The sequence below is a fragment of the Rhizomucor pusillus genome (assembly GCF_041956525.1).
Source record: "Rhizomucor pusillus strain CBS 183.67 unplaced genomic scaffold VTP01scaffold_2, whole genome shotgun sequence".
Taxonomy (NCBI): Eukaryota; Fungi; Mucoromycota; class Mucoromycetes; order Mucorales; family Lichtheimiaceae; genus Rhizomucor; species Rhizomucor pusillus.
In genome coordinates, this window is record NW_027192144.1 from 310,117 (window position 1) to 323,621 (window position 13,505).

Here is a 13,505-nt window from a genome sequence, read left to right on the forward strand (position 1 = left end):
TTTTCCGATGCCAGCTTTGTATCCGACGGCTTTGCTGGACATAGCTAGATACGAATTGCTTCAATTACGGGCGAGAGGAGCTAAATTAAAAGTTGCTGTGCCCTGGACAACAAGTAGGCACGTTGGCCCAAAACCGTAATAGTAGGTTTAATACAATGGCTTTCTCTGGTTTTTGGTTTATACGTGCCAGGAAGGAATTACGTGGGAATTTTTCCAGCTGCCACCATCGTATACTTCCAGGTACAGTCGCGTGTCATAGGAATTGCATAAAAATAACCCATTACCCTAATTGATTGCAATGTGATCCTGCTGGCAAATACAACCAGTAAAAGTTAAAAGCGAGTTAGGATTCTTAAGCAAGTATATCCTGCAATCTATATAATTGCCCTGGTCCGCTGAATTTACAGTGCGATCCAGTAGCTTGTGTTGCTCCTCGCAGTCGATGGTCGCACAAGAGAAATGCTTCGTAACCTTCCCCTTTGCTTCCTGCCTCACCTAATTTCTCAATTGGTCTTAAATGATATGCGACATTTAGATGACTATGCTAAGAGAGCAGTTACAAACTCTATGTCGCAATACCAACCCGTTTGGTCAACTGATACCTATTGACTTTCACTGTCCACCAAATCACTGCTGCTTGTGCTACCATCAACTGCCATTGGTGGATTTAACATTGAGAAAGGATGGTAACAGCGGGTCCTAGTACATGTACAACGCCAGCATTATTGTACGAATAGGTAAACTGAAATACGCCGAACAGCGGACATGGTTCAGTGTGATGTCCATTGAAGCTTTCTCTTTTTGTACTAGAGTCAATTGTGACAGAGTGATTGCTTGCATTCAGATCAACCTTGGCAGCCGTGCTAACTCGAGAACTAGAAGGATAACGTATCGAGATCGGTCTAAGTATCCTTTGAATAGAACAACACACCATTCTGCAAAATACAAGCTTCCATGCAGTGGGCTTTTCACATGGCATGTACAAGTATGGCTGGCGAAGACACCTTCTAATATTCTGATTCAGTAGTTTGTGTTCAAAGCGAACACCCGGTTGTACTTGAATGGTGAGACACGAACGATATTATATATAAGACATCGATGTAGCAAACTTCACGCGATCTATTCTATTCTTTTCTCCATTCACTAAAGCATCTACCAAATACATAATCTTCTTTCTTTCACAAGCAAGTGCTTAATTATATTTACCCACCCTTTGGTAAGCCATTGGCTTTGCGAAATCGATTGACTATCTAAATCTCATCGCATTTTATAGTTCTAGGTCATGAAATCTGCGGGTACAGAACAACATCAGCGGATTGACCATCCACAGGACCGGATTGCACCCACGGCGGTGACCAACGATGTGGGAGATTACTATGAACGTGGCAGTCAAAGCATCCGTAGCGTCAGCGATGCTGGCATCTTAGAGGAATATTCTGAAAAGCTTGCGGCGCCGTCTCGCAGACGCTTCTACCGGAACAAGAAATATTGGCTCATTTGTTCAGCAATCACCATTGTGATTGTAGTAGTTGTCGTGCTTTTGATTATTTTTGTATTCTTCCCCATGATTGCTCAAAACATTATGAATCAATCCGGTATCGATGTCGAGGGTGCTCAAATCTCCTTCAAACCTCCGGATAATCTCGCAAGTCAAAAGCAGCAAGCATACGACATGAATCAAACATTTTTCATGTCGATGTCAAACAAGCTTTCCAACACTGGCCCTTTCTCTGCAACTATTACTTTCCATAATCCTATCGAGGTCTATTACAACGAGACCATCCTTGGCACAATCGAGTTGCCACAGACGCATGTTTCTGGTGGTAACGGCCGTATCAATGCTACGACGCCGTTCTTTATCAACAATACAGAGTATTTCGCTGCATTTGCCAAGGATATGCTCGCTGCCAAGACGTTTAAATGGAATCTAAAAGGCAAATTGGAGATCGCTGCACTATCAAGGTATGAAGTAAATAAATATCAAGCCAGTGCCCAATTTTAATGCTGTTATTTTTATTAGAACTGCTACTGTAAATCTCGATAAGGATATTTACATGGATGGTATATTGTCTCTTACCTACAGAGATATTTATTATACTGGATTATGCTCTCCTATTCATTGCTCAAATTAGGCATGAACGGTTTCCCGGAAGTGAAAATCACTTCTTTCGGTCTTCCTGGAGATGCTCCACAAGGTGGTATCGCTGTACAGCTCGGAACTGCACTCACAAGCCCGTCTCCCATTGGGATCCAGCTTGGTACCATAGTGCTGCAGATGTTTTACCAAGGAGTCAATTTAGGCCAAGTGTCTTCGCAAAATGTTGCTTTACAAAAAGGCGAAAACGATATCCAGCTAAACGGCGTGCTAGCTCCTCAAACAGATCCAAATGCTTTAGCTAAAATCAGCCAGCTCTTTTCCGATTATGTGGCAGGAAAGATGTCTCAAACTCTAGCAGTTGGTATTTCTTGCGCGCCCGATGGCATCAATGCGATCGGATGGCTATCTGAAGGTTTCAAGTCTGTTCAGCTTAATGTCGCTCTCGGTTTAGACCAGCCTCTCAACATTATCCAGGCCGTCAGTCTTGGATACATGGATATGCAATTCTCTACGGTCGCTCCTTATGCTCCTGTTACTTCGGCACCGAACGTCCATGCTGCTTTCACGATTCCGTTTGGTTTTACGCTGAATATCACTCAAGTATCACAAGAGCTTCAACTTAGCACTAATGCCACGGGAGCATTTGCATCTCTATATGTCCCATGGGTTGCTTGTCAAGCGGATCAGAAAGCTGGAACAATGCAATTTGCGATGAGCAACGTTCCAATTCAAGCATTGCTGGCAAGGAGCCATTGTTTGATGACTTTACATACGCTTTGACGGCATCCAGCAACTATACATTCCAGATTCTTGGAAATGTGTCCACCGTTGCTATGACTCCAATTGGCCAAGTCATTCTGTCAGGTATCCATATTAATGTGCCCACAACTCTTAATGGTCTACAGTTCCTCAACAGCACTCCCACGACTGTCAACAGTGTGGACGTTACTGGTGGCACTGCAGACGATCTATTACTCGCAATCAACGTATCCATGACAAATCCCTCGGACTTTAGCATCAGCAGTGGAGACGTCAACTTTGAATTCCTCGCAAGCGGTGAACAGCTCGGCAACGTGTTGCTAAACAATTTGACGCTTGTCCGCGGTGCTAACCAGATCACTGCCCAGTCAACTTTTAACCCCAAGGCTTCTCAAGTAGGACAAAACCTCCTGAGCACTTTTGTGATGGGTCAAACAAATGCCGTAAACATTGCTGGCTTTAGCGGATCGACTGCTATTTCATCCCTTATCAAGGCCTTTTCTGCTATTGCCATCGATACAAATCTTCCTGGATTGCAGCAGCAGCTGGTTCAAGGAGCAAAGTTAACTGTGAATCCAGATTCCCCCACCACCGGAAACGTAAACATTCAGGTCTCACTAGCAAATCCATATACGGCCGGCCTATCCGTTACAAAGGTTGTCTCTTCCGCTTCGTATCTTGGACTACCTGTTGGCAACATTGATCAAGATATCAGCAACAGCCCCTTGGTTGTAGGCGGCCACGCAGTTGGCACTTCCAATCCTCTGACCATGAACATGAACGTGGAGCCAGCAGCCGTTGCTTTGCTATTGCGCGAACTTGCAGTAAACTCAAACTTGGATACGCGAGCTTTAGATGCGCTGCTTACCATGGGCGGTGTCTCCATTGCAGGCCAAGAACAAGTTTCTGGAGATACTAACTTGTTTAACAAATTTAATATTTCTCAATACGTCGTCCAGGCTATGCAAGCACTCAAAGTCGACCTGCAGCTTTTGTCTACCATCAATATTGGCCAGTATACAACTGATTTGCAATTTGCACAGAATAACGTTACGGTCCAAACGGATAATTCGGTGACTCTTTTGATTCCTATCGTTGGTCAGCCAATCGTCCAACAGCTAGTAGATGGCTCTGTGCTATCATTTGACACCATCGTGTTGTCGTCACCTACTGATAGCTCCTTCCAAGTAAACATGAAGGGCGGCATCTCCAACACCGGTCCTTTCTCGGCGCAAATTAGCTTCCCGGCACCGCTTAATATCTCCTGGCAAGGCAGGACTTTAGGTTCTCTCAGTATGCCCGTCATACAGACTCAACCCAACGCAGGTGCACAATTCGATATTACTGCTTCCTTCAGCATTGCTGACCAGGGTGCTATGGGCGATTTTGCCGGATATCTCATCAACAATGCTGACTTTGATTGGGAGATAACTACCAGCAACGTTGCTGTCACTGCTCTTGGCTACACGTTTACCGGCATCACTATGGACAAATTTGTAACTCTTGCGGGTGCCAATGGTTTCAAGGATGCTGTCAAGATAACATCTTTCAACCTACCTTCGAATGATCCTCAAGGAGGCGTCACTTTGATCGCTAACACAACCATCTACAACCCCAGTCAAGTTGGCTTTAGCCTCTCGGGTGCTGGTTTCACTGCATACTTTAAAGATGTCCATCTAGGTCCAATGGCATCCGACGGCAATGCTGAGTTCCCGCCTAAAGGGACAGCTAACATCAATATGAAAGGTCGATTGGTGCCGCAAGAGACTAAAGAAGGACTTGCTGCTGTGACCGAAATGTTTGGCAATTTCCTGTCAGCCAAAGACTCGTTGCTTGAAGTCAAGGGAGAGTCAGGCTCCGGACCGAACGGACAAGTTGGCTGGCTCACTGCAGGTTTCAAGACCTTGGATATCAAGGATGTCGTCTTGCCAGGTCCTGATACACCACCGACTCTGATTCCCGCCGTAACGATGAAGGATATGGAGCTTGATTTCACCAAGGATGCTTGGGCACCTCCAGTAGGATCTAACGTCGTCGAAGCACAGCTTCAGAGTCCATTTGGATTCCCTATCGGTGTTACGCAGCTCGATATGGACGTTATTGTCTACTATGGTGGCAAACACATTGCTGAGCTAAAAGTCCCGGAAAACAGTGCAACTACAAGTCCCACTGGTTTAGTTACAACACACTTTTCAGACGTGCCGTTCAAAGTATTTGGTGACGCTCACGACAATTTTGCAACTTTCGTCAAGGACTTGACTACTGGCAGCAATGTTACTTTTGAGTTGGCTGGTACAACGAATGCAGTGACTCAGACAGCTATTGGAAATTTGAACTTGGGTAAGATCGAATTTGACGTCAACACTGCTCTGGCTGGTATGTATCTTCCTACAACGATGTGTTGAAAGCAGAGCTTTAAGAATCTTTCATTTTTAGGTTTCAATAACTTTGGAGAGTCTACTCAGATCTTGGACATGGATATCACTGGCGCGACAAAGGAATACATCGTGGTCAAATTGACTATTTCGTTGAATAATCCATCACAAATTACAATTACCTTGGGTGATATGATGCTTACAACGATCATGAATGAATTCTCTGCATCCGTCGGCAGCGTCTATTTGAAAGGCGTGACCATCAAGCCCGGAAGCAACACTTTAGACGCCGAGATGCATCTACAAAGTTCAAACGACCAAGCAATTCGACAGATGCTTAGCAACTTTATGACAAATGCAGTGGTACCGCTGACAGTGCTAGGCTCTGAACAGTCATCATCAATCGAGCCATTGAAGCAGGGTCTCTCTACGGTGAAGCTGGCGACCTCCATGCATGGTATTCCAAATATCTTGGTCACTGGAACTGTTGTATACGGAGAACTCGTATCAGATTTCTTGGCTGGCAAGGCGCAGACAAAGGTGACACTTCAGAATGTTTTGAATACACCGTTTACTATCAAGGAGATCCACGTTTCTATCGTTGGCCACACTCAAATTGGCCTTTATCCATTGGGTACTATTGATTACTCGCTGCCATCGCCGTTCACTGTTCCTGCCAGGGGCCAAGCTACAAGCGATTGGTGGCCCGTTGCTCTCACACCTTTGAATGGGGAGAATATTGGTGCTCTCGTCAACTTTTTATTGTCAGCTGATCCTCGCATCGATCTTACACAGAATGCAACGATTGTCGTCGGCGACGGTTTCGAGTCTGTGCTTTATTATTATCAGAACAATGTTTCAGCGACAATCCAAATTCCTGGAGTCAACGCCCTTGCTGGACTGTTGTCACCTTCGGCAAATGCTACCACAACAGCAGCATCGGCAACAGTATCGGCCTCAGCTAGCAGCAGTGTTCCCGCTATCACCTCTGCATCAGATGGCACCCAGGCGACGGCAACTGACTCTGTAACTGCGACCGCTACATCACGTTCGAGCCCAACACCTTCGACAGGAAGCACAGGTGATAACAATGCTAGCGATGGCAACAGCGGAGGTCCTCAGAGTGCTAGCACGACATCATTTCCAACAGAAGCAGCTCCCGCTAGTTCCGTTCCAACTTTGGCACCCGAGGAGGCATTACAATACTTGCGTTCGCTCAATATTGATATAGCGCCCTTCCTTTCCACATAGTTATGGATATACGTACTAGTATTATTATTACTCTATCATGTAACGTGATTTACCGTTTTCCTTACTATTACTACATAAAGAAATTGCGTCCTATTGCAACATTGCTACAAGGTTATACTTTTTCATGGAATAATAATTTTTGAGCACACTCATTCCGCACACGCTCTTGAAGATGGTAACAAAAATGACATAGTCCGGATTCTTCAAATCAACTCTGTGAAGAAAAATTTAGTATCCTTGATGCTAGTGGATAGTATAGTCGCCATCTTACTTGAGCTTTGATGGAAGCATTGGAGCAATCAATTGTATGACATCGGGCTTCTTCAGTAGTTCATTGTTTCTAATCTCAGTGAAAATAGCAATCTTTGTATCTGCAGGCTTGTCGTCAAGGCATTCCTTCCTTAATCGTTCGAAGCAAGGAGCAATGCGATCGGTCGTGGCTGGGCAAATATAATCTAAAGGTATCCAACGCTTTGCATTTTGTTCTATTAGAATCCGCGATATGCTTGATATATCTCGCATTGCTTACAGCACAGTGTCGTATTTTGTTGGCTTGTTGTTTGCGTTCGTCAGAATCCAACTGTAGCATGTGCTGGAACAGTTTGGCAACAAAGTCTGTAGGCTTGACATCCACTCTGAATCGATAGAAAATCAATCCGCCGCACGCTGCATCAACTGGCTGTATTCGTTTGTCCTTTCTACTCTCATTCTTTTCCTCCTCTTCATCCTCTTGCTGTGCTGTATCATCCTGTTTCTGCTCCGACTCTTCCTTCTGACTGGTTGGCAAGTCTGGTACATCAAGTTCTCCTTCAAAACGTTCCCACGTCAGTTTATGGTCAGGGAACAAAAGAGGAATATATTGATCGAGAAGCGTCTGAACTTGTCCCTACTACAGTTGTTAGTGGATAATATCTGGCTGGCTGCAAAGTTTTCATACCAAAGCTCGTGTCTCCGCGTTGACGCCGCAGGACACCATGAGGCCGTAAGCAGAATCACTCCTCTTCAGCAAGCTCGAATGCTTTGTTAGCCAGCGGTTTTTAAAGCGTCCTCTGGCAATTGGAATGGTGGGCGTCTTTTGTTTCTTTGCATCAGGTTGTTTGTCCTCTTCTCTAGTGCGTTTTGACATTGTCAGTAAAGAAGCTGAAAAGGAAAAGCGCGCGTGTGCATCTTTCGGGCGATCAAATTGCTGCGAATTTTCGGCTGTTCGTTGCATTGTACCTGTACCATTCTTCAACCTATTCTCTTTTTTTCTTTTCGTTTTCTCGTATCCCTAGTCTTCTGCAATGCTGTTAAAAAAGCCAAAGTCTCTGATTCTGCAAGAGCAGAAACAGCGTGAAGCCGAAGCCGAATCAAAAAGACGACTTTCAAAGAGAAAGAGAACAGTAGCAAGATACACAATCGATGATGCAGAGGAATGCGATCGAAGCGACGATTCCGACTTTGGAGACGATGAGCCTGGATCTAAAAGACGTATTACTCTTGGAGATCTTTCCAACAGTGGTCCAGTGAAAAACATGTGGCCTCTTTCACGCATTACAAAAGATTACGACGCCATGGCAGTTCTAAGCAAAAAGTTTAAGGTACCCACTATCAACGGCGAAGTCGCACCAGAGCCCTTTGGAGCACGACGCACGCTCGGATTACGTAGACGTCTAGGGGTTAGCAGATCATTATATGATCCTAACGCCGATGATGCTATCATCTTGTGGGATCCTGCTGAAGAACAAAATAACGAAAATGATGAAAACGAGGGAAGAACATCCGAGGAAGAAGAGAAACCTCAGGACAAGATCAAGGTTGGAGGCGGCGGCAAGTCACTGTCAGAGATTCTTGGCTTGAAGAAGGAGAAGCGAAAGAAAACGCATGTTATCGTGGATCCTGTCTTGGCCAGAATATTACGACCTCATCAAATCGAAGGATTGAAATTTCTATATCGCTGCACCACAGGAAAAGTGCATCCGGACGCATATGGGTATGTTTGTTGGATCGCTTTTTGATACATTGCTAATGAAATGGGTTCAGGTGTATAATGGCTGATGAAATGGGTCTCGGGAAGACAGTATGTGTTATCTTTCGCATCATTTCAATGTCACATTTGCTTATGAGACTTTATAGCTCCAATGTATATCATTAGTATGGACTCTGTTGAGGCAATCCGGTGAGATGGGAAAACCCACTATCGAAAAAGCCATTATTACGTGTCCATCCAGTCTTGTGCGTAACTGGGCGAACGAATTCGGTAGGTATAAAGAAGCTCACAATGCTTTCAACCTTACTGACAGCCAGTTCCTAGTTAAATGGCTTGGGGAAAACCGAGTACGGCCTCTTGTAGTTGATAATGCTGGAAGCAAAGAGAAGATAAGCGCTGTTAAACGATGGGCTGCTGCGCAGGGGCAAATTGTCAATCCTGGTACGTCAAGTATTAAAGACATGAAGGATAATCAAATAACAATTATATAGTCTTGATCATTTCGTACGAAACGTTACGATCATATACAAAGTATCTCAAAAACTCACCAATTGGACTTCTCCTTTGTGATGAAGGCCATCGGCTGAAGAACGGATGTAAGCATATCATCGCACATATCGTCTGTTTTCACTTATATAAAGCTTTTATAACCTAGCTTCATTACTTTTCCAAGAGCTTAATAGCTTGCCAGTCCGGAGACGAGTCATCTTGTCTGGCACACCTATTCAGGTATGCCAAATCTGTAGCTATAACTGACATATAAAGTTTTGCTCACGTTGAAACGATTTAAGAACGATCTCAGTGAATACTATTCTCTCGTGGATTTTGCGAATCCTGGAGTGCTTGGATCGCCCAATGAATTCAGAAAGAATTTCGAAAACCCTATTCTACGTGGTCGAGACGCGGATGCATCCGAAAAAGAGCGACAAATCAGTGACGAGAAAGTTGCCGAGTTCTGGGCTTTAGTATCCAAGTTTACGATCCGCAGAACCAACGATATTCTTACAAAATATTGTAAGTTCTTCCTCCTCATGATCTGCTTTACTTACATACTAAATGGTCTTAAGTACCCACGAAATATGAGCACGTAGTCTTCTGCAAACTTGCTCCTCTCCAACTTGATCTTTACAACCTTTTCCTCACATCGCCGGAAATCAAAAAGCTGCTGCGTGGCCAAGGAAGCCAGCCTTTAAAGGTATAGCCGGCAAATCTTTAACGTAGATGAAGACATATACTCATATTGTTTACCAAAATCAGGCAATCACTATGCTAAAGAAACTTTGTAACCATCCAATGCTGTTAAATCTGCCCCAGGATTTGGATGGATCTGAAAAGATTTTACCGGATGATTATGCAAGCGGCAGACACATCTCAGTTAATCCAGCGTATTCCGGCAAATTTATGTTGCTTGAAAGGTGTGTATGAGATTATTCGTGGTTATAATTAGAAGTATCCTAATTCTATTATTATGTGCAGAATGCTGGCAATGACCAAGCAAGAAACTACAGACAAGATCGTTATTGTAAGCAATTATACCCAAACACTGGATCTTATTCAAACATTTTGTCGGAAGAAACAGTAAGTACGCCTTGCGAACAAGACTTTGGATGGATTCTCTAATATCCTGGAAGATATGGTGTCTTGCGGTTGGATGGTACGATGACCATTCAAAAGCGTCAAAAATTAGTCGACCGTTTCAACGATCCAGAAGGTGAAGAATTCGTCTTCCTTCTGAGCAGCAAGGCGGGTGGATGCGGTCTCAATTTGATTGGTGCGAACCGTTTGATCTTATTTGATCCAGGTAACTATATCTCAACTGATATAGTATGCAGTCGTAAGATGCTGATTTCTTTCGTCAGACTGGAATCCTGCTGCGGATCAACAAGCATTAGCTCGTATTTGGCGCGATGGCCAGAAAAAAGATTGTAAGTTGAAGTCATATTTATTTTGGCATGATACTAACGACAGCATCTAAGGTTTTATATACCGATTCATTGGAGCTGGAACGATAGAAGAAAAGATATTTCAGAGGCAATCTCACAAACAGTCTATTTCAAACTGCGTTGTCGACGAAGCAACCGACATGGAACGGCATTTTTCTTTGGCCGACATGCGCCAACTGTTCCAGCTTAATACCGAGAGCGATTGTGAAACACACGATACTTTCAAATGTAGGATTTAGTGATACGTATAACTTCTGCCAAAAAACTAATTCTCTTGTAGGCAAACGCTGCATACAAGGCAAACAATTCAAACAAGCTGATACAATGCAATACGGAGATGCGAGCACGTAAGTTGAGGAGACGAAATCAAGCTGCAGTAATTCAGCTTTAGCTTACAAACTCTGTAGATGGGACCATTATGACAAGGATCTATTACGGCTTCCTGATCCGATGCTTCGAGCAGAAGCTGGAAAGGGTGTTGTGTCTTACGTGTTTGAATTTATCTCGCACATGAATTGAATAAACTATACAACATACCATGTAGTGAGCAGAGCTCGCTTACAAAGTAATATATGGACATTATCATCTAATAATGACTATTAGTTAATCTGAAAGAACTATCCGAAATGGATAGTCAGAGTCAGATACTGCAATGTGTAAACACGTGATATGGCTGATTAATATGAATTAAATGATCATCGTCAACATAATTGGTTATACTCGACCAACGGGCGGCATCATCGGTCAATATCGTTGTTTCCAAGATGAAAAGTGTCAATTCCCTGAGACTGGGATTCAGGTTCAGAATAATGAAAAGTCGCGCAATCCTCTTTTGACAGACGCGACACTTTCTTTCTTTACGCAATGGCGAGAACAAAACGTAAGCTCTTAATACATTTAATAAGCTCTCCGTTGTAATATCTTCTGTCTACGTTAGACGTTATCCGGAGAACCCCTTTCGTACCATATCCAGGAGGCATGCGGCGGCGTGCAATCCCATGGGATGGGGATTCATCCATGAACACTGGCAATAAAATAAGCTCGGCGGAACTCCATCTAGAAATTTTGTTGCAGCCAGGGATATATCGGAAGCTGCACAAACTGGAAGACGAACAAGGCCAACCGATAACAAAACAGTCTGTCTTTAGGCAGATAGCCGAAGAATTTGAATCAAGAGGTTTAGGACACAGATCAGAGATGGACCTTGCAACACGGTTAAGAAAATGGCAGACTGGTTTCCAGGAGGCGAGAGACTGGTTAGCTTCGAACAATATACCTAACAAGGAGGATGGCAGCAAGCATGATCCAGAAACCATAGGTGTGTGTCTTAGTTATTAATCGAGAATATGTATGCTAACCCATAAACAGCGAAAATACCATCCATCAATGACAAATATTATATCTTAGAGCCTGCTTTTGCACCATTCTATCCGTTTCCAAATGAGTCCTCGGATTCGCAGGCTCAGGCACACCAAGAACGACCAAATACGATTATGGAACCAGAAGATCAGATGCAACAACAAGAACGAGAGCAAGTACAAGAAGAGCAACAGCAGGAACCAACTACTTCTCCTACGCTTTCTTCATCGTCCATATCAGATCCAAGTCAAAAACGACCTTCTACAACACCAGCAGAAAACACAACAACTTCATCAATGGGACCAACCGAGCAATGCCAGTCCGAAAATACAGTAAATGCTACTCGTGAACCTGAAAATCCGACTTCTATCACGTCAATGTTGGAATCATAATCGCAGATGCCCGACAATCTAAAGAAACCTGTAGTTTCCACTATATACTCAAGACTGAGTGAGAGTAACTTCGTTAAAATTCAAAAACTGCGTCTGAAAGAGAAAATCCACGACGACAGGATGGAGATAGAGAGATGAAGATTAGCACTGTTGGAAGCGGATTCAAAACCCGATTGGACTTAAAAGAAGCGCGAATTAGGGTTTGAATTGATCCAAGGCCAGATCGAGTTGTTGAAAGAGCTCAGAGCAATGGGATTATCAACCGCAGAAGCAGCGCAGGTCTTGAAAAATCACTCTGTGTAACATTCCTCTTTGAGCGCTAAAATCCACGTTTGAAAGCGTTTCTCCTCTGTCATTGGCCGGTAGGGTACTCAAATTCGAAAACATCGCTGTGGAAGCATCTTTTTCTGGAGGCTGTAGCGATCTGAGGAGTTGGTGGAGCGCCGGGTTTTTGACGGAAAACTGTACTTAATTAATTTATACACCTTCCACATGCCTTGGATGGAAGAGTGTATAACACGAAATGGGCTACAAAATTAATGTTCACTTTTGGAGTTTGGCAGACAGAACAGACACCAATCCGAGGAAACTGAAAATTTTTGGTATTCAGCACCTGTATTCCCAAAGTCCCGAGTGTCTTTGCGCGAAGCGCATCGCGACGCCAGGAGTGCTCCAACATGTTCAGGAGATAAAGAGGTGAGCGCTACTGTTATGAACTAAACCGAAAATTGCGGGCGTATGTGCGCCGCGACGCAGGAGCACTAACAGCAAATTAAGAATATACTCCATCGAGCGTCGGTCTGAATAAACCGGAATTCGACGGCGCCGTGCTTGCAGAAGCGAAGCAGATGCAAAACCGCCGGAGAATGGAGGTGAAGGCCAAGCGAGTAGCACAACGCCTTGAATTCACTGAAAATATTCCTCAAAAGCCGAATTCATCCTGAAATTTATTGAACCTAGCACGCTTTGTGCAACTTCCTTCTTTGCTGCTCGATTTCCTTTTGGATCGATAAAATCAAGAATTGTCAAGCTTTCGCATAGGTTTCCATGATTTTTTTCTCTGGATGCATATAAAAGCTTCGAAAGACGAATCAACTGGAGTTTCGTCTCCAACTTAATGTTATACTTCCAAAATACTGCGTCAACGATGTTGCAGCCATTATGGTGAAACCGGTCATGTTCGACGTTCCAGCAGACTATGCATCTACAACAGTGCCGATGCATACATATTGCATGTCAAACTGTGGTATATTATCATCGAGTGCTGTCAATTGATATATACATTACAAAGTAGATTGCATCTCATTTTGATAGCCGACGTATACATCATCCTATTCTCACGTCCGGATCGTTCTCGCC

General features: G+C 43.8%; 4 protein-coding genes across 4 annotated transcripts; 3 read left to right on the top strand and 1 right to left on the bottom strand.

Moving 5' to 3' along the window:
• Positions 1–1,282: 1,282 nt before the first annotated feature.
• Positions 1,283–6,483, top strand: VTP01DRAFT_4177 (uncharacterized protein; the record flags this gene model as incomplete). The annotated part of the gene is made up of 5 exons (XM_069382830.1): positions 1,283–1,962; positions 2,021–2,061; positions 2,133–2,764; positions 2,815–5,233; positions 5,294–6,483. 5 exons carry the CDS (start codon positions 1,283–1,285, stop codon positions 6,481–6,483), a joined length of 4,962 nt encoding a protein of 1,653 aa, XP_069243592.1.
• A 90-nt stretch (positions 6,484–6,573) lies between these two features.
• On the bottom strand, positions 6,574–7,609 carry VTP01DRAFT_4178 (uncharacterized protein; the record flags this gene model as incomplete). Its single annotated transcript, XM_069382831.1, has 4 exons — positions 6,574–6,697; positions 6,755–6,954; positions 7,013–7,369; positions 7,421–7,609. The coding sequence occupies 4 exons, from the start codon at positions 7,607–7,609 to the stop codon at positions 6,574–6,576; spliced, it is 870 nt and encodes a 289-aa protein (XP_069243593.1).
• Positions 7,610–7,766: 157 nt separating this feature from the next.
• Positions 7,767–10,914, top strand: VTP01DRAFT_4179 (uncharacterized protein; the record flags this gene model as incomplete). Its single annotated transcript, XM_069382832.1, has 15 exons — positions 7,767–8,455; positions 8,506–8,542; positions 8,599–8,722; positions 8,777–8,893; positions 8,944–9,048; positions 9,108–9,181; positions 9,244–9,466; positions 9,520–9,647; positions 9,710–9,867; positions 9,929–10,030; positions 10,084–10,253; positions 10,312–10,377; positions 10,429–10,623; positions 10,676–10,742; positions 10,803–10,914. 15 exons carry the CDS (start codon positions 7,767–7,769, stop codon positions 10,912–10,914), a joined length of 2,367 nt encoding a protein of 788 aa, XP_069243594.1.
• Positions 10,915–11,259: 345 nt separating this feature from the next.
• On the top strand, positions 11,260–12,449 carry VTP01DRAFT_4180 (uncharacterized protein; the record flags this gene model as incomplete). The annotated part of the gene is made up of 4 exons (XM_069382834.1): positions 11,260–11,275; positions 11,333–11,713; positions 11,764–12,086; positions 12,333–12,449. The coding sequence occupies 4 exons, from the start codon at positions 11,260–11,262 to the stop codon at positions 12,447–12,449; spliced, it is 837 nt and encodes a 278-aa protein (XP_069243595.1).
• Positions 12,450–13,505: the final 1,056 nt, after the last annotated feature.